This window comes from Chelonoidis abingdonii, chromosome 1, assembly GCF_003597395.2.
Source record: "Chelonoidis abingdonii isolate Lonesome George chromosome 1, CheloAbing_2.0, whole genome shotgun sequence".
Taxonomy (NCBI): Eukaryota; Metazoa; Chordata; order Testudines; family Testudinidae; genus Chelonoidis; species Chelonoidis abingdonii.
The window spans coordinates 59,796,153-59,821,416 of record NC_133769.1 but is presented as its reverse complement, the minus strand read 5'-3'; the positions used below and the strand labels follow the sequence as shown (position 1 = coordinate 59,821,416).

The 25,264-nt window shown below is 40.2% G+C and overlaps 1 protein-coding gene across 1 annotated transcript in view; it reads left to right on the top strand.

Moving 5' to 3' along the window:
* Nucleotides 1–25,264, top strand: part of NELL2 (neural EGFL like 2) — a 229,530-nt gene that overhangs the window by 116,427 nt on the left and 87,839 nt on the right. The window contains exon 13 of the mRNA XM_032775057.2: nt 15,005–15,130. Within this exon, the coding sequence (XP_032630948.1) occupies nt 15,005–15,130 (126 nt within the window). The remainder of the gene's footprint in view (nt 1–15,004; nt 15,131–25,264) is intronic.

Below are 25,264 nucleotides of genomic sequence, written 5' to 3'. Positions count from 1 at the left end.
GAACTGTCAGGTTGAATTTCAGATCTTTCTGTATATTAGACCAGCAGTTCTCAAACTGGGGTCCGTGGACCCCTGGGGGTCCACAAGCATACTCCAGGGGGTCTGTGAGTCATGTCCAGGGCTGCCGGCCCTGCTGATCAACTCCTCCCCCTCCATCCCAGTGCCCCGTGCATGGTGCTGTTCAGTGGTGCACAGAAGGTGCTGGAAGGGAGGGGGAGAAGCGGGGATGTGGCATGCTTGGGAGAGGGGGCAAGAAGAGGAGGGGCAGAGTAGAGCAGGAAGAGGCAGGCCAGGGGTGGGGTCTTGGGGGAAGAGGTAGAGTGGGGGCGGGACCTGGGGCTGGGTGGTGGATGAGCACCCTCGGGGAAAATTAGAAGCTGTCTTGGGGGTCTGCAAAAAATGTAATTCAAAATGAGGGTCCTTGGGTTGATAAAGTTTGAGAACTGCTGTATTAGACTATTAACTGATTGGAAAAAAGAAGGCTTTGTTTTTTTTTCAACTCTGTGATAAAATGTTTCCATTAAAATCAAATAGAGACATTTGAATAGCCTAAAAGAATCAGCTATCTAAATATGCTAAATACTGCAAGTCATTATTGAAGATTGTGGTGCTTGCTACCTCGTATAGGTTTAGTGACATTAAGTATCATCCTCCACAGGAAGGATAGGTAGAACTCGGTCCTACTAGGAGCTCTGAAATTATAAAAATTGTCAGTCTGCAGTTGCACCTGGGAGGATTGGTTACATAAATTCCATTTTGTAAAGGGGATGCTGCATTGAAATTGCTTATAACTAAAGTATTGAGATTTCCATCTCCATTAACTGGCAGCATTTGAGTGATTACCTTGTCAGGTTGGGCTGGAAAATTAAACTAGTTGAAAAGCTTTCCCTCCAGGAGGGCAGAACATGATTTCAAAATCTATATTAAAAAGTAATCAAACATAAAGAAAGTAAACTGCATTTATTTTTCGGGACAAAGGAAATAAATGCCAGTTTATTTTCATTGTTATGATACTGGGAATTAGTGGGCTAATGCTAGTATGGCAATGTGCCTTACAAAGGCTAGGCCAAATTCTGTTCTTCCCTGAGGCTGAAGTCCGGCAAGGCACTACAGCATGTTCCTAACTATAAGCATGTGAGTTGCCTCATTGTCTCAAAGTTAAGTATGTACCTAAAAGCTCTGCTCACTTGAAGTCCAAATGAATAGTCTCATTGACTTTATTGATGGACCAGTTTGAGTGAGTGTAAGTTGCAGAATCATATCTATGGTGTTTGATTTTGCATGAAAGATTTTCAAACTTACCTCTATCACCTCTCTCCAGCCTTGGCTGACATTGCAGTTATGATTAGGATGAAAAAAATGTGGCTATTTATATGAATGGAGCCCACTGGAAACTTTCAAACTCTCAAGCCACTGCCATTAATGAGGCATGCTAATGCTTTAAATGGAAGAGCTTCCCCTTATTGGAGAAACAAATACTTCTGTAGGCTCTATGAAGGCTCTAAATGAAGATCTTATTTCCCATATAAACTGCCTAAACCTGAAACATCGTAATAATTGAACATGAACAAACCTTGGTTTGTTCCCAGTTATCAACTATGGGACTGGGGTTTTCAAAGATGCCTAAAGGATGATGTTGAGATTCAATAGAAGTAGAGTGCCCAACTCCCTTAGGCTTCTTTGAAAATCCCAGTGTATTACAATAGTTCTAAAATCATTGCTATGCAATGGCTGGGTCACCAAGAGCTGAAAAGATGACATAAGTGCCAGATGTTAAATCAAAGAGAAGTCAAAATTAAGATCCCTGCATAAAATATGTAAATATAGTGATAGCTATATAGACATCTATATTATATCATTCTTTAACCATAAGAGTGGCATTGTTTCGGACTGATCTGAGATAGCATCAGCAATAGCTGTAAAATAGGCAGTAATATTACATTTTATAGCTTCCAAAAGTATGCTGAGTACTTTAGTTGTACAATAAAACAAAGCCCTGCCCAATCTAATGGACAATTGATGCAAACTTACCCCCATATATAGGTCCTATTCCAGATCAGAGATCCATTGAAGTAGTACTGGATTATGTACACAATATACAGACAAGGAGTGCTGGAACAGATGAAGCATAATTAATATTTATTATATTTGCCTAGGTAGAATCTGGTATATTTTATATATAAAATCCTGTGTCCTCTTTTCTGTTCTTCATTTTTTTAACCCTTGCTTATTTGCCTATATTTATCATTGTTTGTTTCTGTAGCTCATAATTAGGAAGTTCCAAGAAATACTATCACAAGTTAAAAAAAATTACCGGGTACTCAATTTTTAATTCAAATTTTACATTTTCTACCCTAACACAGTGTCAAAAAAGATCATTAACTGTTGTTGCAGTCAGGTGCACTGACTGGTGCAATTCACTAATTGATGCTATGTAACTGCCCTTTCTATTTGCAGTATGCAATGACATCAGACTACTTATTTTATGTGTAAGTAAAGCCTCTTGTGATGCTGTCATATTTGACAGATAACAATATATAATTACTTGTTTTATCATGTATACCTAGTGTATGAATTAATCATAAGATATTAAATAACAAGCAAATGTGGTTTGCAAAGTAGAACATTAAACGATGGCAAGCAATGTTCCTGTGTGGGATACTTGAGTGAATTTCAACTAGGTGGAGTCTGTGTGATCCAGAAATATTTCTTCTGTCTGGACTAAATATTTTATTTGTTAAAACAATGCCATTTTACACACAAGAGATAGTAACTGTTGAACAATGTCACCTGATGAACCATCAGTGGAGATTTTTAAGAGCAGATTAGACAACACTTGTCAAGTGTAGGTAATATTTGATCCTGCCATGAGTGCAGAAAACTGGATTAGATGATCTCTCGAGGTCCCTTCTAGTCCTATGATTCTATAAGGTAATATTTGAAGAGACAGATGAGGTCAAGAGACAGTTTTGAGTTTAGGTGGAAACCAGTCTGTGCTTGTGTTATGAAGGGAAGGAGCCAGAGGGGAGTGAGACATAGAAGAGGGCAAAGGATAGGCTGACAGTTAGGGTGAGGGGGATCTAGAGGTGGGAGAGTGTGTCAGTAGGGCAGGTGGAGAGGAGGTTAAAGGAGAAAAGCAGCTGAGAAACCTTGGCATCAGATCTGCGGGGAGGAGGAGATGGTATGGAGGGAAGGGAAGGGAATATGTCAAAAGTAAAAAGGTAGTGCTGTTTGTCAAGGAGTAAGGCAGTTCTGGAGAAGAGAACCTGTCTAAAGAAGGGGAAGTCTGCAAGTGTTCAGCAACACAGGAACAAGAACAGATGCAGTGGAGAGCAATGTAGAGCACAGAGCAGTGGTGTAATGTGCCATTGTCTGTTTCTCCATGGTACAAAGCAGGTGGGGTGCTGCATGTTGAACCATATGTAATGTATCAGTTACCTTGTGAGTCAGCCTAAATTAAAGTGTGTTGCAGTAATCCAGCCCTGGGATGGGTAGCATGGATTATAATCAAACTCTTTACCTGTAACACATTAAAAATTATTGCATGGTTATAATATCTGTAATCCATTCACCCTCCTTTTCTGATTGCATTTGCAGTAATCAGTCATATTTACTCTTCACCATCATGTTCCTGTGATTTTAACAAGGGAAGGGAAGGCCAGTAATGATTATTTATTAGTAGGCAAATAAAATTAATGATGCTCTAAGTTTCAAAATACCCTTTTTCCTTTTTAGGTGACTGATAGTGGAATATATAGTACAGTTTCTCTAAGCTAGTTTGCTTGCTTAAATATGAACCAGGATAACATCGGAAACAAGCAAAAATTAACATCTGATGGTTGCTCAGTAGTATATATGTAAAATAATGTTGTGCTGTTGTAATGCTGACAGACCCCAGTCGTTGCCAGGCGGGATTGTACCTGGGACCTCTGGAGCTTAGTGCATGAGCCTCTACCACATGAGCTAAAAGCCAGCTGGCTCTTAGCTAAGGCTGTAGAGCAAACTCATTAATCTCCCCACTGTCCTCCCCTAGATGGGACAGAACACCACACCCAGGAGATGTGAGGGTTACACTATCACTTAACTTCCTAATCATCTTACTTCAGTTTCCAACTGACCAGTGTATACATCACATACACTGCCACTGGAAATGGTATTAACTGGTAACTTTATTTGGCAGTCTGAGCAGAGAGACCAAAGACTGCACAGAAGTGGTAAGTGAATTACACTCTTAAGCTAGAAGCGGTTCCTTCAGGTCAAGATTGAGACTTGTTGATGAGGCTGTGTGGGAGAGCTATCCCATGCTGTTTCTGTTCAGTGGATAAATATAGAGCTTGGTTCTCCAGGGCTGTCAAGCCAAAACCTTTCACAAGCACTAAAATTCACAGTTATTTTGAAAAGAATAATAGCTTTACCTTTTCATTCAATTCTGAAAAGGGTTATTTTGGTGTCAGCATGATTACTGCAGTTCGGGGGGTTATTGCTTCACATTAGAACACACACCATATGTTGAGTTGTTGGAATGCCTTGTAATACATGCTAATTCTAAAAGTTTAGTTATATTTGAATTCATTTATATGAAAAGTTTTTTTTTATTGATCAGGCTGATTCATACTGCATCTTTACTCTAGATGCTATTCAAAGAAATATCTTTGGATCTCAAAAGCAGAGTTTGTTGTTAATGCTATTATTTCCCGTTCTTCTGTGGACTACTATTTTGGTCCAGCCTGTTTGTCCCCATTTGTAGGTTACCCATTGCTAAAGTTCTGAAAGAGCACCTCTCTCCCTAAGAGATGCTTCTGCAGCTGTGAAGAGTGGAGGCACTTGAGCTAGATCCCCACTGGTTTAAAAGGGAGGCAGAGCATTATCCATGAAGGATCCTCAACTCTGGAAATAATTTCCTTTACTGTACACAGGTGCAAGGCTCGTCTGTTTTGTCTGACCCTTTTGGGGACAAGGGAATCGAAAGCTAGAGATGCCTCAAGAAGGTCTTTGTTTGTTAACGGGGTGGTTATGATGATGGTTTGGTCGGGACTGACTTATAGAGCAAGGCTCAAATTCGACTCTTATTTATGGGGTGGCATGGTATAAGTCACTGCAGCATTTGACCCTAAGGAGGCAAGTCTAATAGGGGGTCTGGGAGATTTTCTCTGATTTGTTTATGTTTATATAATTTTTATACAAATACCCTAGAGTAGCTGGGTTAAGTGCTTTTTATAAAGTGAATAAAAAGATAGAAGTGCTTATTTCAGTTACTTCCCCTCTAACCAGTTTTCATGGAATTTCCCTTTGCCTGTTCCATTTGGATGCAAGCATGTTGATTTCCATGTATCAGAGTATCTAGTATATCAGAACTGGTAGTCCAGTGTCAAACCACAGACCTAAAGCATGCTAGTTTGGATTGTTCTCAAGAATGTAGAATGTTGGTGTGATGCATTCATCCTGTTGAACTGATTGACTTCAGGATCTAACTGGCTAATCAATAAGACATGAATGTCCATTAATATGTTAATAGAGCCTTTTGAGAGGAAAAATTAAGATAAATTCCATAGACTTTTTTAGATTTCAAAATGCATTGGGCTTTCCATTGTATTGCGTGAGTCTGTATCTAAAGATGACTAAAGGGCTAACTCAGTGTTTCAATTAGTAACGGAGATAAAAAGACTTTTATTTTGGTGGCTTCTAAAGTGAGCTTTCTTCTTCTCTGGCAAAGTAGTTTGACTTCATTTGTAGCCCTCAAAAGTGGTATAAATTAATGCCTCATATAGTATGTTAGAGTGGGAGCTGATTTATTTGATTTTTTTGTCACAATATCTCGGTAGTTGATATTGTGTAACTGCTGGTTGTCATTTGACAGTTATCTTGTCCTTTCCCTCTCTTTCTCCCTCCTACTTTTCTGTTGTATCCCCCATTGTAGCTTGGCAGGTAGTAAGACTGTAAGTTCTTCATGGAAGGGACTTTTTAATCGGATATGCATATAATGCCTAGCTACAATAGGGCTTTGATCTCTAATTGGGGCTTCTAGGTGCTACAGCAGTACAAACAAACAAATAAATATTTCCCCATGTTCTTAAATGGGTAGGTGAAAAAGAATTTTCTTATTCCACAAGAGTTTTTGAGATTTCAATTTAATTCCCCAGTTTGAATCAAGACAAAAAATTGAAATCTTGAAAATTTTCTGGAACAGATAATACAGAAAAAAAAACAGATCAAGTCAATTGAAAAATTCACAACCATGAGGCAAGGGATCATGGCAGCATTCTACACGGCTGGAGAAAGATGAGGATGGGTAAACTGTGGCTACCAGCAACAAGAGGAATTCCATACAGTTATATATTTCAGATCGATATCTGGTCCTCAATGTGGAACTATGGAAGATACTTCACAAGATCCAGCAGGTCCAAGGAAACAGAGAAATGTCTGGGACATACATGTGGATGGCAACTCAGCCCAACCTGTAAGAAAATCAAGCTTCCCCATAAACAGGAAGGACACAGATTATTCTTGCTGGCAATTCAATACTCAGAATAATCAAAAGAACATTATACCAGGGACAGGTGGACAACAAACCAGTGTGCTGCCTTCCCAGAGCCAAAACATGAGACTTCATTCTATTGGATAGGCTTCTGAAGTCAATGAGCCAGGATCCATTGGTGATGGTTCACACTGGCAGTAATGACAGTGCATTGCAGGATATTTTGCAGTTAATAGATGACTTCAGGGAACTTGGAAGTGTGCTAAAGAGGAAGAATGTCCAAATGATCTTCTCTGAGATCCTTCCTGTCCCATAAGTGAAGGAAAACAGAAGGCAGAAGATTTTGGAAGTGATCTGCTGGCTAGGTAAACAGTGTAGGCACAAGTGTAGTGGAGCCAGAATGCTCTGGAACAGCATTCCATCACTTTTGCTGGATGAAGGACACTGTTCTGCTCTCAAAATGGCATCCTTTGCTCCCTGTGATCTTGCACACACTGTATGTGCTAGTTCATGGCTCGTGGAGGATCCCATTTTTGTAGAGCAAAATGGCATCCTCTCCACAGCATGTCCTTGCATATGTGTGTGAGGTCACACTGTTGGGGACATTCCAGTAGTGTACAGCCCAGTCAGGACTACACTACTGGGTGGAGGGTTTTGGTTTTGTGGAACGTTGATGCACCTTCTGTAAGGAGAGGGGCTGTATTGTTTGGATGGCTTCCACTCAGTAGAAGGGGAACCAGTCTCAGGAACAGGCTGGCTAGAGTAGTCAGGAGGGTGTGAGACTAATAACAAATGGGAAGGGTAAAAATAGGGAAGATATGAACACTCAGTTAGCAAAAAACTTAGATGTTGGGAATGTAATTAATCAAGGAACCGAAGGGCATGAAGAGAAGAAATTCCTGAATTGCCTATACACCACTTCTAGGACCCTGAGTAACAAAAAAATGGAATTGGAATGTCTCATTTATGTGCAAATATTCTATCTACTTGGTATTACTGAAATCTGGTGTAATGATTTACGCTATTGGATTGTTAAAATAAATGGTTATAACCTATTCAGGAAGGACTGAGTGAGCAAAAGTGGTGGGGAAGTAGCACTCTGTCTAAAATGGCATTACCTGTTTCCAAGTCCCTGATAACTCAGAAGAAAATGATCTTGAATGCTTATAGATCCATGTCCTAACAGATAAAGCACAAGATAGATTATTAGATGGTATCTGCTACAGACCACAAATCACATTAGGGAACAGGATGCCCAGCTCCTTATGCACCTATCTATAATATGTAGGATAAAAGCTGTATGATCATGGGGGACTTCAATTTGAGTGACACATGCTAGAGGTTTCATACTGCTAGTACTAAAACGTCCTTGGAATTTCTGAGCATTATAGATCACTATTTTGTACCTTAAAGTGTTGCAGCCAACATTGGGGAAATCTTTTTTTAGAGCTTATCTTAACAGATAAAGAGGAACTTATCACAGAACTAAAAATTAATGGTAGCGTAGGTACGGGTAATCATGACTTGATCACATTTATAATATGCAAGCAGAATGAAGTCCATACCAATATATATTTTGTGCTGTAATAGGGCCAATTTTACAAAGCTAAAAACAATTATGAGCCAACTCAGCTGGGAGGAATAATTTAATCTGAAAAATTTGAATAATAATTGAGAATCATTTGACAACAATTTACTGGATGCCCAAAAGCCACAATCTCACAATTGAGGAAGAAGGTCATACTGGTTTAAAAAATGATCTGGTTTAGAGGAGACGTGAAGATACCTATAAAAAAGTAATATATATAACGAATAGAAGAGAGGTGAAGTTGATTGTTATGAAAGTAAATCAGAAATTAAGAATTGTAGGAAATTGATAAGGAAAGCAAAGAGACACCCAAGAGAAATCTATGGCCAGCAGAATTAAGGACAATAAGGAGGAGATTTTAAAAATGTATTAGGGACAAAAAGAATCCTGATAATGATATTGGTCCATTACTAGATGGAAATGGCAGGATTATCAATAATAATGCAGAAAAGGCAGAAATATTAAATACATATTTTGGTTCTGTATTTGTAGGAAAAATGGATGATATAGCCTCATCATATGATGATGATAATACTCTTTCCATTCCACTAGTATCACTGGAGGATGTTAAACAGAAGCTACTGAAGTCAGACATTTTAAAATCAGCAGGTACAGGTAACTTGCATCCAGGAGTTTAAAAAGAACTGGCATAAAAGCTCACTTGACCATTACTGTTGATTTTCAATAATTATTGTAGCACAGGACAACATCCAGAAGACTGGAAAAAAGCTAATGTTGTTGTCCCAATATTTAAAAAGGTAAACAGGATGACCTGGTTACGTGTAGGCCTGTCAGCCTGACATTGATCCCAGGCAAGATAATGGAGCAGCTGCTCCAGGATTCAATTAATAAAGAATTAAAGGAGAGCAATTAATGCAAATCAAATGTTTCTGGAAGATAGATCCTGTCAAACTAACTTGATGTCTTTTTATGATGAGATTACAAGTTTGGATGCTAAAGATAATATTGACATAATATTGTTAGACTTCTGTCATGCTTTGACTTGGTATTGCATGACATTTTGATTAAAAAACTAGACCAATATAAAATTAATATGCATACATTAAATGGATTAAAAACAAACTCAACTGTAAGGACTCAACATGTAATTGTAAATGGGGAATTGTCATCAAGCAGATGTGTTTTCAGTGCTGTCCTTTAGAGGGTCAGTGCTTTACCCTATGCTATTTAACACTTATCAGTGATCTGGAAGAAAACATAAAATCATCTCTAAAGTTTACAGATACCTCAAAAATTGACGGAGTGATAAAGAATGGAGAGGACAGGTCACTGATTCAGAGCAATATGGATTGCTTGGTAAACTGGGCAAAAACAAACAATATGCATTTTAATATGGCTAAATATATACATCTAGGAACAAAGAATGTAGGTCAGACTTACAGGATGGTGGGCTGTGTCTTGGGAAGCAGCGACTCTGAAAAAGATTTGGGGGTTGTAGTGGGATAATCAGCTGAACACGAGCTCTCAGTGTGATGTGGTGGCCAAAAGAGCAAATGCAATCCTTGGATGCATAAATGGAGGAATCTTGAATAGAAGCAGAGGTTATTTTATCTCTATCTTTGATGTTTGTGTGACTGCTGCTGGAATACCATGTCCATTTTTGGTGCCCACAGTTTAAGAAGTACATTGGTAAATCGAAGTGAGTTCAGAGAAGAGTCATGAGAATAAGTAAAGGATAGAAAAAATGCTTTATAACGATAGACTTAAAGGATATGTCTACATTGCAGTATAAGCTGAGGATTTGAAGTCAGGCTTAAGCCTAACCCCACTTCCTCCACATACAAATTGCACTAATCCAAGGCTCAGATCAGTTACATCACTTGCTACAGTACTTGTGGTGTGAGCAGCTCTTTCTTGTTTCCTTTGTATTTCACCTTTACTTTTCTGTGACCGTGTTTTTCTGCTGGAGGCAGCTTGCCATGTTGTTCTTAGTTCAGGTGCAAAGGAGATACATCCCCTGTGCTCTTATGGAGGTGTCTCTTTTGTTCTTTTCTTATTTAGTTTTAGTAAACCACGTTGCCTGAAAGTGCTGACTGTAAGTATAGGTTGCACTTTGTATGAAAATACATAAAAATAGCGACTGCTGCCGTACAGCAGTGCCTCAGCATTGCTAATGGTTCTCTTCCCTCCAGCAGCAGAACTTCTAGGGAAGGGAAAGAAAAGCAACCTGAGTATCGCAGTCAGGAACGTTGGGGGCACTGGGTTTCTGAAGAACAGCCCATTGTCACTAACAGCACTGACAGTGAAGCCCTGCATATTTTGGCAAACTAGATCTAACTTCTGCAACAGAGTCCCCAGATTTCTGTGACACTCAGAACTGGAAAAATCTACAGCAGCGTCAGGTAAAATAAAGAATAGAGGATTTTTTTTAATTAAATATGAAAATTAACACAAAAGCATTGCAGTATCCATGTAGCATTTATTTGATTTACTCAGCTTCTAAACGCTCAGTGTGCCACAGACCTTTGTACTGACAATGCAAAACTGTATTTTGGAGTTGTAGTGGGAAAGGAAATGGTGGCATTTGGATAGCAGACAGTTGATGCTTTTGCCAGCAGGAAAGGTGTAGAAGGTGTTATGGGATGAGTATATTAGCTGAATGTTAGTGCTATAAGGATCAGCAGTAAGGTACAGTAGCTATCATTGCTGACATTTAATTTTTCATCACTAGCAAATCAACACCCAGTTGAGTTTATAACTCCAGTCTATATTTTGACCTGTCAGCGAGAACACAACAGTGCATGAGTTTACACTCTGTTCTCTGTTTGGTGGGTTGTTGTTTTTTGTAACCATGAGATCATAAGCACAATTAAAAAACAAACAAAACCCCAATCCTTAGTTTCTAGGGTGCAATTTTGTAGCAAGGTTGGGTTCTATGGCATATTCCATGGTCATGGAATTGTGGGAAATATATGGGGCTCTGCTTGCTAATATAATTACATGTCCATACATGTACTGAACAGCTCAGTGATACTTGTCTGTGCACTGGTGTCACAGGCGCAGTGTGTCACTATGCCTCAGTGGGTCACAACTGAGAATACCAAATTCAGGACAAGCTCCTGGGAAAAAGGGCAGACAAACTCCAAAACTGGTGATTATTCTTCCATGAGAGATACCAATCCAGCAACAAAAGTAAACTTCTGTCTCACCACACTGGCTAACAAGTCAGAAATGGATCCTCCTAGGGTATTCCAGTCCTGTATTCAACACCCAGACACTAGACTTAATGAGGAGTGGTTATTTAAAACCAATTTCATCAACCAAAGGGTTCTCCTGGTCCCAAAGGATCAGCCACATACCCAGGTCAATATATAATTGATCTACCCAATAATCATGCTGTTGCTAAGCCTTTAGTATCTAATATCTGAAGATTTATTTATTTTTTAAAAAAGGTGAGTTAAAATTGGTTAAAGGAATCAAATGCATACAATAGTTGCAAAGTTCTTGGATCATGCTTGTAGCAGTGATAGAATAGATCGCTGGCTGGTTAAGCCTCTGGTTGCTTCCAAATAATTGGAAGGTCCTCAGTCCTTTGGTTAGAATGCTCCCATTAGTATAAGTTCATGCTCCAGAGATTTGAGCAGCAAAGAGGCAAAATAGAGATGTTTTCAGGGCCTTTTATAGCTTCTGCCAAGTGAAGGGAAACCCATTTTTCTAGTTTGTGAAAAATTACAGGTAACAAGATGAATTTTGGAGTCACATGGGCAAGTCACATGTCTATGTATTTTTCGCTTAGTCGTAGCAGAAGCCATTACCAATACTCTAATTAAAATGTCCTCAGGAAAGTCCATTAAGTGTAGATAAAAACAACGAGGAGTCTTTATGGCGCCTTAGAGACTAACACATTTATTTGGGCATAAGCTTTTGTGGGCTAAAACTCATTTCATCAGATGCATGGAGTGAAAAATACAGTAAAATACACTCTCACAGACCTTGGGGGACAGGGCAGTCCTTGCTTACAGACAGTCCCCCATTCTGAAGCAAATACTCACCAGTAACTACACCCACACAACAAAAACATTAACTCAGGAACCAATCCCTGCAACAAACCCCGTTGCCAACTCTGGTCACATATCTATTCAAGGGACACCATCATAGGACCTAACCACATCAGCCACACCATCAGGAGCTCATTCACCTGCACATCTACCAATGTGATATATGCCATCATGTGCCAGCAATGCCCCTCTGCCATGTACATTGGCCAAACTGGACAGTATCTGCACAAAAGAATAAATGGACACAAACCAGCCATGAAGAATTTGTGAAGAACTTAAAAAAAACCCTCACAAAACCAAGTGATTGGGCAACAAAATGGCAAAAGAAATTTAATGTGGCTAACTGTAAAGTAATGTACATTGGGAAAAATAACCCCAACTATACATACAATATAATGGGGGCTAATTTAGCTACAACTAATCAGGAAAAAGATCTTGGAGTCATCATGGATAGTCTCTGAAGATATCCATGCATTGCTCAGTGGCAGTTCAAAAAAGCAACAGGAGGTTAGGAAATCATTAAAAAGTGGATTACAGAATAAGGACAGAATAAGTCCATGGTATGCCTACTTCTTGAGTACTGCATTACCAGATGTGGTCTCCTCATCTCAAAAAAGATATACTTGCACTAGAAAGTTCAGAGAAGGGCAACTAAAATTATAGGGGGTTTGGAATGCTATATGAAGAGAGATGAAAGCAGGCTAGACTTTTCAGCTTTGGAAAAGAGGGAGACTAAAGGGGGATATGATAGAGGTATATAAAATCATGAGTGGCGTGGAGAAATGACTACGGAAAAGTTATTTACTTGTCCATAATTAAGAACTAGGACCACCAAATTGAATTCATGCAGCAGGTTTAAAACAATAAAAGGAAGTTCTTCTTCACACTAGCGCCACAGTCAACTTGTGAACTTCCTTGCCTGAGGGAGTTTGTGAAGCTAGGACTATAACAGGGTTTAAAGAGAACTGGATAAATTCATGAGGTGTCCATTATGGCTATTAGCCAGGATGGGTAAGAATGGCATGTCCCTAGCCTCTGTTTGTCAGAGGGTGGAGTATGGGACGGCAGGCGAGAGATCACTTGATTCATTACCTGTTAGGTCACTCCCTCTGGCGACACCTGGCATGCCATGGTCGCGAAGACAGGATTACTGGGCTGGATGGACCTTTGCGTGACCAGTACGGCCGTTCTTATGTTCTTATGTAACATTCAAAAACCAGTAGGAGAGCATTTCAGTCTGCCTGGACACTCAATAACAGACTTAAAAGTGGCCACACTTGAACAAAAAAACTTCAAAAACAGACTTCAACGAGAAACTGCAGAACTGGAATTAATTTGCAAACTTGACACTATTAAATTAGGCCTGAATAAAGACTGAGAGTGACTGGGTCACTACAAAAAGTAATTTTCCCTATATTGATATTCACCCCTTCTTGTCAAATGTTGGGAATAGGCTACATCCACCCTGTTTGAATGAGCCTTGTTAGCACTGACCCCCCCGCCACTTGTTAAGGCAACTCCCATCTTTTCATGTGCTGTGTGTGTGTGCGTGTGTGTGTGTGTATATAATATATACTGCTTACTGCTTACTGTATTTTTCACTCCATGCGTCTGATGAAGTTGGTTTTAGCCCATGAAAGCTTATGCCCAAATACATTCGTTAGTCTCCAATGTGCCACAAAGACTTCCCGGTTTTTTTGCTGATACAGACTAACATGGCTACCCCTCTGATAAGTGTAGACAGGCATCTTCCATGGTCCATTGTGAGCTAAGTGTTCTTTGATGGTCTATTCAACTTGAATAGTCTCTTCACAAGATGCTGGCTAAATACCTTGCGGGTGTTACCCAGAACAAACACTTTTGAAATCGAGGTTCATAGTTAATATTTCTAACTTGAAATACAAAAATGATACGTGCATAAAAATGGCATAATCATATTCAGCAAATAACTTTTCAATAGACATCTTACATGCCACACTTTGTACAAGATTTGTAGCAACAATGATCTACATGGTCATATTTAACCTGATAGCGTTACACAGTGTGCTACTAACCACTTCCAAATTACTATAATCCCTTTTTTGCAGCAGTAGCAAACACCATAAAATAATGTGCAGAAGTTGCTGTGTCTATATGCCTGTGCTTCATATTCTCTTTTTTCCATTATATCATGCCACCAGAAATTAAACTAGTACTGTGTACCTAGTGAGCCTCAGATTAGTCAGGCTCCATGTCTACAATAGTTTATACCAGGAACTTGCTCTATGAATTAACATTGCTGCAGGTATTCAGTCTGTTGTGAGATTTTATCAGGGTACAAATTTCTCCATCATATGAGATCTCCACCTAAATAAGTTCCTTTCAGGCTTGTATGTAAGGTTCACAGCTTTGACTAAGTATCTACCTACATATCTAATAAACTACCAATTGGTGACTTCATGTTTCTAGGTAAAACTTTTAATGAGTTCCAGTATCTGATAAGGACTTATCACTGGCCTCCCTATGGTAAAGAAACGAAAGATACCTATTGGATCAAAGATAGAGTATATAGCGATTAATGACACTGCAGTGCCTGTGCAGTCAGTCTGGTCTTCAAGCCCTTAGATATGTGCTGGTTTAATTTAAATCAGAGATATAATAACAAAGACATTTCAAAAGGAGTTCAGAAAGATCTAAGCTGATGTAATCTTCTTTGTACCTCTACTAACAGCTGTTCCCAAAAAGCTCACACTGCTCCTGTTGTTTGAATACTTCAAACAGTTGTTTTAGAAGAGAGAATCAAACAACTTTCCAAAATGCTTTGCTGTTCAAGCAACTTTTTAGTCCTGCTAAATACTGATGGAAGCGAATAGGACAATATTCTGAGTGGTTCTGAAGAGCTCAGCATCATTTGATCAGTTGACCTTTCTGCTTTGTTCACAGATATTGACGAGTGTGCTGAAGGGCGGCATTATTGTCGTGAGAATACCATGTGTGTAAATACACCGGGGTCTTTCATGTGTATCTGCAGAACAGGATACATACGAATTGATGATTACTCCTGCACAGGTAGGAGCTTATTATTTATCAAAGGAAAATAACTGATAGTCATATTAATACCCTCAAATACTATTCTAAAATCTGTTCTAGTTAACTTGTTATTTTATATGAAAATTCTATACAACAAAAAAAGCACCAGAATAATTACAGTAGTACAGTTTTCAGAAAAGCTAGTGCATATTGCAAGTCATACACATGTTGCATCATTTCCTCAATATGGAAACCAAGACAGCTTGCTGTGTTAAATATACACTTTTTATCTTGTTGCATTTAGATGAGAGAGCCTGACAAGGGAAAAGAGCACTATGGTAATCCTATAGGGCCAGATGGTGCCCAGCTTCCACATAAGACATAATATGGGATACTTTGTGGGTTTTTGCACCCCTAACACAGAGACAGGGCACAACTGCAGTCCTTGTGTCTCCTGAGTGCAAGGTTTATGGGAGGCTAGCAACAGTGTTGGCACTAGTCTCCAAAATATGGAGGGAGGGAGTGGGGAATGGGGCTTTCCCACTAGCCCGCAGAGCTTGCGAGGCACAGAGGTGAGTGGACATTGTGTAACATGGCCTACACTCACCCTACGCTCCTTAGAGAACTGGGAGTCCCTGTGACGGAGTCACCCTTTTGAGTGGTGCACTTCCCTACCACTTCCAATGAAGGACTATGCTTGCACCCTTTCCGTATCATTATCTAGTATCATTATCTAGCCATGTTAGTCTGTAACCACAAAAACAGTGGGGAGTCCAGTGGCATCTTAAAGACCAACAGATTTATTTGGGTTTTCATGGGTAAAAAACCCACTTTGAAAGCTTATGCCCAAATAAATCTGTTAGTCTTTAAGGTGCCACCGGACTCCTTATTGTTTTTGTATCATTCTCTGTATCAATATCCACCATCTAAATGGAGCTTGCATGACCTCTCACAGAGCTAAATGTGCTGTGTTAAATGCATGTTTTTCTCTCCTTTTGGGATTCTCCTGTATCAGGGAGTCTACAACTGCATTCCCAGGGCAGCACTCTGTTCCCCTTTGTGCCACTGGGGTGCAGGATCTGCCGCCTCTCTACAACTTCCACTCTTGCCTCTGTGCCACTATCTTCGTCTCAGGATAGACTCAGCTCCATGTGGGCTTTCTCCAGGACAGCTCTGGTCTCACCTTCTTCTGTTCTATTAAAAACCAATTTGGGGTATAAAATGATCATTTAAAATCTAATACAGCCACATTTTAAAACGTATTACTTCTCCCAGCCATGCTGACTGCTGCGGCTCCTGGGAGGGGCCTGTTAATTTCTGCATTAGACAGATAGGGCAGATGCTATTCAAAGGTGTGGGACATTCATTTGGTGGAGAAAAATGTGTGTAGGAAAAAATGATATTTTATTAAACCTATGGAATCCATTTGTTCTTTATGCAAAAGAAAATATTTGTGCTGTAAACCTTCTTGGAGTTCATTTGCTCTAGATTGATATAGCCTGTAAATGGAAGTTAGTGTTTGGAATGAATGTATCTGGTACACTGGTCCCTTTAATTTATTCTGTCCCTGAAGTCACCCTCATAAATTCATGCATATAGAGTGTTGAAACCTGGGAATATCTTGCAGCTAGGATTCTCTGTGTGCCCCAGATTTGCTGAAATGCATAGCTGTAAAATATAATTTAAAAAACCTGGATGCCTCTACCAAATTTTAAAACTGGCTGGAAGTTCACTAGACATTGCCTTTCTCAGCATCGCCAAACCAAGCTCTGTCCCACATCTTGAAATAAGTATAATAGAATTTCTAATGGAATCAGCCACCCTCTTTGAAATAACAAGATTAATTATTTCCTCTCTCCATCCCTCTCCCATCCCCATTCTACACTTTCTGCCCATCCTGATCAAAGAAGGAAACTCCAGAACAGGAGGAAGTGGATTGACAGGGCTCCCCAGACATCTCTAGGTTGAGAGGAACCTTAGCTATTGTGACTGCTTGTGACACACCCGTGTCTGAACAGCAGTGCAGCTTGCAATGTTTTGGAAATATTTCCTAAAAGCACCCACCCTGGGACAAGAGGTTCTTCTAGAGTGAATTTGCCTCACTGGATATGTTTGTTTGATGCTGTGATATTACCCTGAGTAGGCAGTGTCTCTTGACAGTGAAATTTCTGCTAATGACAACTAGAGAAGCTATTCGGAATACATTCTGTGAAGGTACTATGTTCTTCTAGTCTTTCAATTACTTCTGAGCGTTTCCAATGCAGTCATTAGTAGTTAATTGCAATATACAGAACTATGAGGCTTCTCCATTTCATTTCAATCAACTATGAGGTATTCTAAACGTGAATGATTGAAAAGATAATTTTGTAAAAAAATCTGTGTGATACATAGATTACTTTTTAAGTCAACTGCTTTGATCTGTAAAGAGCACTTTATGCTTTTATTAGCCTGTGTTCCTGACACAGAAAGCATTTTCACTACAGCAATTTGTTTAAGCAGGTAGAAGGACCATTAATCTACATATGAGATTACTGTAGCTTTACCATGGTGATAGGAGCACGAATTTATCTCTGCAGTGGGTTTGCCATCTATTCCTTTAATAATGTGCTTCAGATACTAAATTTTTGTGGCATTCACGTGAACTGCTTCCCCCAGTTATAAACCTGATAGATGTTATGAACATAAATAATGAAGGTACATCATCATTACTTTAACATGTTCTTTGAGGAGATTTTCCTTGATATACACTGTTAAGGTATCAGAGGGGTAGCCGTGTTAGTCTGGATCTGTAAAAGCAGCAAAGAATCCTGTGGTACCTTATATACTAAAAGACGTTTTGTAGCATGAGCTTTCGTGGGCGAATACCCACTTCGTCAGATGTATTCACCCACGAAAGCTCATGCTCCAAAACGTCTGTTAGTCTATAAGGTGCCTCAGGATTCTTTGCTGCTTTTACTGTTAAGGTACTTAACACTGACTGCCTTGAAGAAATTCATTGTATTCTAAGACCCTATCGGAGTTCTAAATAGCAAAAACACTGGTTCAGGTTATGTTGCACCAAGATGTGTTTAATACAGCAGTGCTGAATAATGCTGGGAGAGAGCTAGCACTTGCTGAACAGAAATAATAATGTGATGTTCTGTAAACAATCCAATAGATTTAGTCTGGGTTATTATGTTTAGGTACAGCAGACTCTTCAGAAACACCATTTCCCCCACAGCAGGCAGTAATACTTTTTAAATGTGCAATTTACAGAAAAACCCAATATACTTCCATATATTGTGTTCTGTATTTTAAAGAGAACTTTAATGACATTTAGCCAGTCAAATTATGTTTAGATTTTGAGAAAGAAATGTTTATAAAACAAAAATTTGTTTACAATAGAAAAGCACAGAAGTGGTCACAGTCACAGTCTTAAAAATAAGCTCTTTCCACTCCTGGTAAGTACATCGCTGTCATCTGCCCATTATGATTGTGAAGAGGAGCAAGTCAAAGATTTCACCTTTGAGCACTCGGACAATTTCCAACTGCTCTAAGTGCAGCGGCTCTCATGGTTAGTGTAACTATAAGGTTATGGTCTGAACAAGATAGTTCACTGCATCATGAAAGAATCTTGAATGGGATCTGTTTTATTTCTTGTGATGCTAGTGGTTTATGAGGTAAAAAAGGGCAGTCAAGATTTGCTATTCCGACAGAAAAGACGTGTGGGGAAAAAGAAAAGTATTCATTACAGAGCGGAGAACCTGGTATACATGTAATCACCATTTTTGAAAGAACCCATTAAGATTATAGTATTTAACTTGCTGTGTTTATGGGAATAAGGCCAAGCATTTTAATTGAAGAATTTTCAACTTTTTGTTAATTTAGTTTCATCCTAAGAACCAGCCTTGTTGTATCAGGGTCAGTGAATCTCTAGTACCTTGCAGTATGAGTACAGAGACCTTGCATTTGCCTGTACAGATGAGTGGGAAGTGGGAAAGATGAACTGTAAATGGAATTGCAATTTTAATATTAATTTAGACATTGCTACTAAAAGTATTTTTACAATCTATTAAGATCAGCTGGACTTTATTATACATGATCCATTTCCTGCAATTACTGCAGTGAGCAGGTGTTGGTGGACCTCAGTTCTCTGCATTGTGACAAGTCATGGTCATATTTCTTCCTAAAGGTAGCTGAAAGCATCAGTGAGGTTAATCTGAACTTAAAGATTGTTCTAAACTGTATTGGTGACCAACAGCTGTACCAACTGCCAACGTGTTCCAGCAGCCAAAGATTGCCTTGGAATCTAGGTGTCCTGGTCACAATCCCCTTTCCTATGTAGCGCCAGGTTTAGAGAAGCTTGGTGCTGCTAGAGTTATGCAACCAAAGATCTGGCCGTAGGGTTGCCAACTTTCTAATAACAGAAAACTGAACACCCTTGCCCCACCCCTGCCCCCTTCCCCAGCCCTTCCCCAAGGCCCAGCCCTTCTCCGAGGCCCCCACCCCTGCTCACTCCATTCCCCCTTCCTTGCTTGCTCTCCTCCACCCTTGCTCATTTGCTCATTTTCACTGGGCTAGGGCAGGGGTTGGGGTGTGGGGGGGGTCAGGGCTCTGGCTGGGGTGTGGTCTCTGGGGTGGGGCTAGGGATGAGGGGTTTGAGGTGCAGGTGGGGACTTTGGGCAGGGCAAGGGTTGGGATGCAGGAGGGATGCGGGCTCCAGGAGGGAGTTTGGGTGTGGGAGGGGGCTCAGGGCTGGGGCAGGGATTTGGGGTGCAGGAGGGGGTAAGGGGTGCGGAATCTGGGCAGTGCTTACCTCAGGCGGCTCCCAGAAAGTGGGCAGCATGTCTGACTTCTAGGCAGCGGCGCAACCAAGGAGCGCCATGCACTGCCTCCACCCCCTCTGCCCATTGGCCGCCATTCCTGGCCAATGGGAACTATGGAGCCGGAGCTTGGGGCGGGGGCAATGTGTGGAGTGCCCATGGCCATCCCTGCACTGGAGGGATGTGCTGGCTGCTTCTCAGGAGTCATGCGGAGATGACATAGAACCTGCGAGCCCCGCACCAGCCAGACTTCTAATGGTCCGGTCAGTGGTGCTGTCCAGAGCCACCACGGTCCCTTTCTGACCAGGTGTTCTGGTTGAAAACCAGACACCTGGCAACCCTATCCTAAGGTTACAAGAGTAAACAATTTGGTTATATTATATGTAATCCTGTCCTGGCTTCTCAATACTTGTGCTTATAGCAAGTGTAATAAGCATTCTTTACACTAGTGCACTTTTTGTTGGATTTACCATGCTGTACAACTCAATCAGGTATTCGGCTCTACTTTACTTTCTTCAGTAGCTAACGCTTTTGCCATGTCTCCATGCATGCTGTGGGAGATTCTTGGTGCTTGCTGAAGCACCTCTGAAACTGATAAAGAAAACAAAGAAGTGAAGGGCAGACATTCCGGAATGTTAGGAATATGGGAAATAAGCAGCAACTAACCCCCCAACCTCACTCTGGATTCCTAAATGTAAACTTTGGCAAGTGTATTTCAGCTTTCACCATCTATTGTAGCACTGCCTGAGCAAATCCACTTGTGGCATTTCATTATATAATGATGATTGATAATGTTGGTTATATAAAAACTGACTTGTATCAATGTAATAGCTTACTTACTGTGAGTTGAACTCAGAACTGTTTGTGGAGCATTATTAGGAATGTTAGTAAACTATATGGAAGAAAATATTCCACAGTTTGACATTAATATGTCATTATTTGCACACAGTGGCTGCAGCAGAGGTATGAATCTTGATGATAAAATGAGTAAGTTATCTCAGTTCCATTTGTTAGCAGACTAATGTAAAATATTGTACTTGCTCCACTCTGAAACTTACATGCGCACACACACACACAACTCAGCAGTCATTGCTTATAACAGAACGGGTGCATAGAAGCAAGGAGACTGAATTTATTTTTTCTTAGATGAAAAGCCTAAAAAGAAATCTGTACTATCTGTCTCTGTCAGAGTCTTATGCACAAAAGAAACAATTTAGCTATAACAGTCTCCAAAGCAGCCAAAATCTCTTCATGGCATATTTATGGAAATGTTACATTATATCTGTATCCATTTTGATTTTCACAACAGGAGAGGTAGTGAACGCATACATGTAAGATTTTTGTTATTTGCAGTTGTCTTAGTAGTGAGTTTTATATAGATTGGATCAGTCAAAAAACATATTCACCCCAGAATCTATTGCTCAGGGACTATTTTTCTATTCAGAGACTAAGCTTGCAAGTCCCTGTGCAGTTTGGATGGGAGATGAGTGCTGATCTTCACCTAAATGCTCAAGAGGTTCACAAGAAGCAAATGCAAGACATAAAAAATGTGTCCCATCCTTAGCATATTGAGCAAGTACCTGTGTTTTCTCACCCTCTTTCACATGGCTGGACAGGGCCCAAAAGATACTACGTTGGGGGGCAGAGAAAATGTATGGCTATCTATTAGAGTTATTCTAATCCCATGACTAACAATCCTTGTGAGTAGGTACGTTGAGCTCAATGGGACTACACGTGTGTAACATTAGTTCCATAAATATTAGTAAAATTGATGCCTGTTTTCATAACCTTTTGATAAGCATTTTCCAGAGAAATTTGTCTTCTTTTTCTGTTTTAACTTGGTCAGGTGGCATTTGAATTTTGGGTGCAACTTTCATTTTTACAAGGAAAAAATTTGGAGGCCAAATGAAATGGCAAAATAGGCTAACACATGCTAAGAGGCTACGTGAACATTATTATGTGTTATCAGTAAGTACTATCATGCCTCTCTTCCTCTGACCCACTTTTTTCAGTCTTTCAAGAAACTAGTGAAAAATTGTATATAAAATTATCCTTCAAGTGCCAACTTTTGATACAAGATAGTTTTGAGTAGGCTATGAACTGCAATTGTTTTTCTAAGACATGATACTTCATTGTAAAGAGCTCCTCTAAACAGTATTCAGAGTGTGTCTTCCAACAAGTATTGAACATTATTATGTAAAAGGAATGAATTACTCTTTAAAGTCACTGTGATGATGAGTTTTCTGACCTATTAACAATTGCATACTGTAGTGAAGTGAGACTCAGTGGTGCAGGGTCTCCTGCTGGTTGTCTTGGGAATTAGCTCTTCTACTGCCAGTCGTCATCTAGTCCCTGTTCACTGGGGCAGACTGCAGTGTAATGACCACTCATCATTGACAAGGGGGGTTTGGACCTGCTTCCTTTCCTGTAGCCTAGTATCTCTCTAGGCCTTCCTATCAGGCCGCAGCCTGGGAGGTCACCAGGTCTGATGTCCTCAGCTGAGCCTGCCCCTTCCCCAGCATTGCTCTGTCCATGGTACCCTTTGTTCCTTCAGGCAGTTAGGTCCATCTCTCTCCAAAGCTAGAGAGGGAGTGACTGACTGCCTTCTGGCCTTGCAGCCCTTTTATAGGGCCCAACCTGGCCCTGATTGACTGCCTCTCAGCCTTTTCTGATTTGCTCTCAGGCCCAGTCCTCTCCAAGGGCTGGTTTTTAACCCTTGCTGAGCCAGAGCGGGGTAAATGCCCTGCTACACATACTTTTTTATGTGTAGATATGCTCAGCAGATGATAGAATTCTCCACTTCAAAAAATATTGTTTTTAAACTCTTTTGCAAAGATTCCCTTTTATGTTAACAGAAACTTGATGCAGCAAATGCAAAATGTTTTAACTAGACATTATATCCATGATGAAATCAGTATTTTGGAAATTACCTATTCAGAAAATGTTTAATGTGGCTTCCCAAAACAAGGCTCAGAGGTGATTAAATGGTCAGATTCTGCCATTTCAGTGGGCATTAAGAGTGAGGGTAGCCAAATCTGGCACTAAATAAAGTAAAGGGATGGCCCTCACATATTCAAGGAATGAACATGGTAGATCTTCAATTCTTTTATAGGATCTCAACCATACAGGACCTGATCCAAAGTGTACTGAAGTCAATGGAAGGTCTATCATTTATTTGAATGGGCTTTGGATCAGGCCTATACAGCATATGAGTCATGTACATGGCTCAAAGTTCTCTACAATTTTGGAAGCTATGCATATTTGTTAAATTAAATTAAACCACAAATCTGTTGGGAAATTGAAAGAAATTCTGATAACAGCAATAAAATAATTGAGGATCTGGAGAGATTGACTTGACATATGGGAAAGATTTAAAGAGAGAAATTTTCATAGTGTAGCTTATCTACATGCTGATAAGAATGTGTGGAAAACTGAGATTGTGATAACAGTCAATTATACTAATTCATAATTATTTGAAGAGTGAAAACAGCAAGGTATGGGAAAGACCTGTAATACTCCGCTAAAATATATTGTGTATCTTGGACCTTATTTTAGTGCATATCCCTCACCCTCTTTGCTCCACCGAGGATGCCAGCCTCAATGCTTGTTTATCTCCTACTCCCACTCCTGTCTTGGGCCTAGATCCACAAAGGGACACACAGGCACCTAAGTCCCAATTTTAGGCACCACTGCTCAGTGCCACCTAACCCTGTAGGTGCTGATCCTTACTCAGCAGGTACATTTTTCTGCAAAAATTCCTTAGGCACCTTTATTTCTGCCTCCAGACATGTGCACTGCTGTCTCCCTGTATTTGTCCAGATGCCTCACTTGCCAAAGCCCCAGCATGATCCAGAAACCAAGGGAAGATAGGCGTTTGTCCACTAACTTGCCTATGAGGCCAATTCCAGTAGGTGTGTTCAGAACATGCCTACCATATTGGGCCCCATTCAAAATTGGCCAGAGGATATTCTGGTGTGGGTCTCCCTCAGTGTCTCCTGTTGAAGCTGTTCCATCTTGGGTAAATACTTACAAAGTCATTGGACCAGAGAGAAAGAGTAAGAATGACTCTATAGCCTAATGGTTAGAGTACCCGCCTCAGAAGTGGAAGACCCTATAGTCCAGGCCCCTGCTCCAATGACTCCTTAATTATGTATCTGAACTGGAACAGAAGAGATTGTGGGAGACCCACATCAGAGTATCCCCTAGCTCAGTGGTTAAAGCCATCTCCTGAGAAGTGGGAGATATCTGTTCAAAGCTTTTCTCTCCATCAGGTAGAAGTTGAACCTGAGTCTCAGGTATGTATCCTAACCACTGGGCTAATAGTTATAAGGTGAGCATCGCCTCCCACTCCTCTGGCCATTTTGTGTGGAGTTAGGCAGGCTCAAGAAACAACTTACTCCGTTAACTCCAGGAGAGGACTTCTTAACTGTGGGTCACAGTCAGAGATAGGCATCTTCTTGCAGCCCAGAGCTGAGCAGAGGGTTGCCAGGCATCCGGTTTTGAATGTTTGTTTGAATGTAATTGCTTGGATTTGGATGGAGCTGTCTGCTGCTTTTATTTTTGAGTAATATCATGAGAATACAATAACAATGTCGACTCTTTGGGTTTCAGCTTGTATCATTTGACAATCTTCTGGAACTGTTGGGAGAGTACTTCAGGCTACTATTTCTATGTTGGACATGTGCCCCCATTGGTTCATTAAGGCCAGCAGAGAGACATTATTCCTACTGCTAATGGAGACTGTCAGTCTCAAAGAGGCTTTGTGAAGCCCTGCTTAGGGAATAATATGTTGACTGACCTGTGTCTAATCTCCATTTCCAGCAAAGGTTATTGAGAAGGTTGTAAAGAAACAACTCAGGAATTCTCATATTTAATTTGTGCAAGTGAATTTGGATATGGGAGAGAAATTGAGCAACGACTGGGAAATGATCCTGTTCAAGCAGTGGAGGATGATTATTTGTCCATGCCATTTCTTTTAGAACATACCTTGTTGATATGGTTGTAGTTCCTCATGGAAGTGAACGGAGTTAAACTTTAATGGCTCCACTCTCTTTTTAGAAAGGAGATCTTAGATAGTAGTTTTTTGGCATTTTGTTTTTCTGCCCCAAAGTCTCTGTCTTGTCTCCCCTCCTAGTTTTATAATATATAAGAGGCCTCCGGGACAGTTCATAAGAAAATATAGCTCTGGTGATGACATCTGTCTTTATGTGTGTGTTTGTGTCTCTCTCTCTGTTTCTTCTCCCCAACGGATGTGGTGGGATCAAATAAGCCAGTGGCTGGAAGAGTTTGGAGCTTGGATGATGAATAGCTGGCTGTGACTCCATTAAGATAAAATGGAGCTAGTATTGGATGACTGGAAAAAAGAGCACCC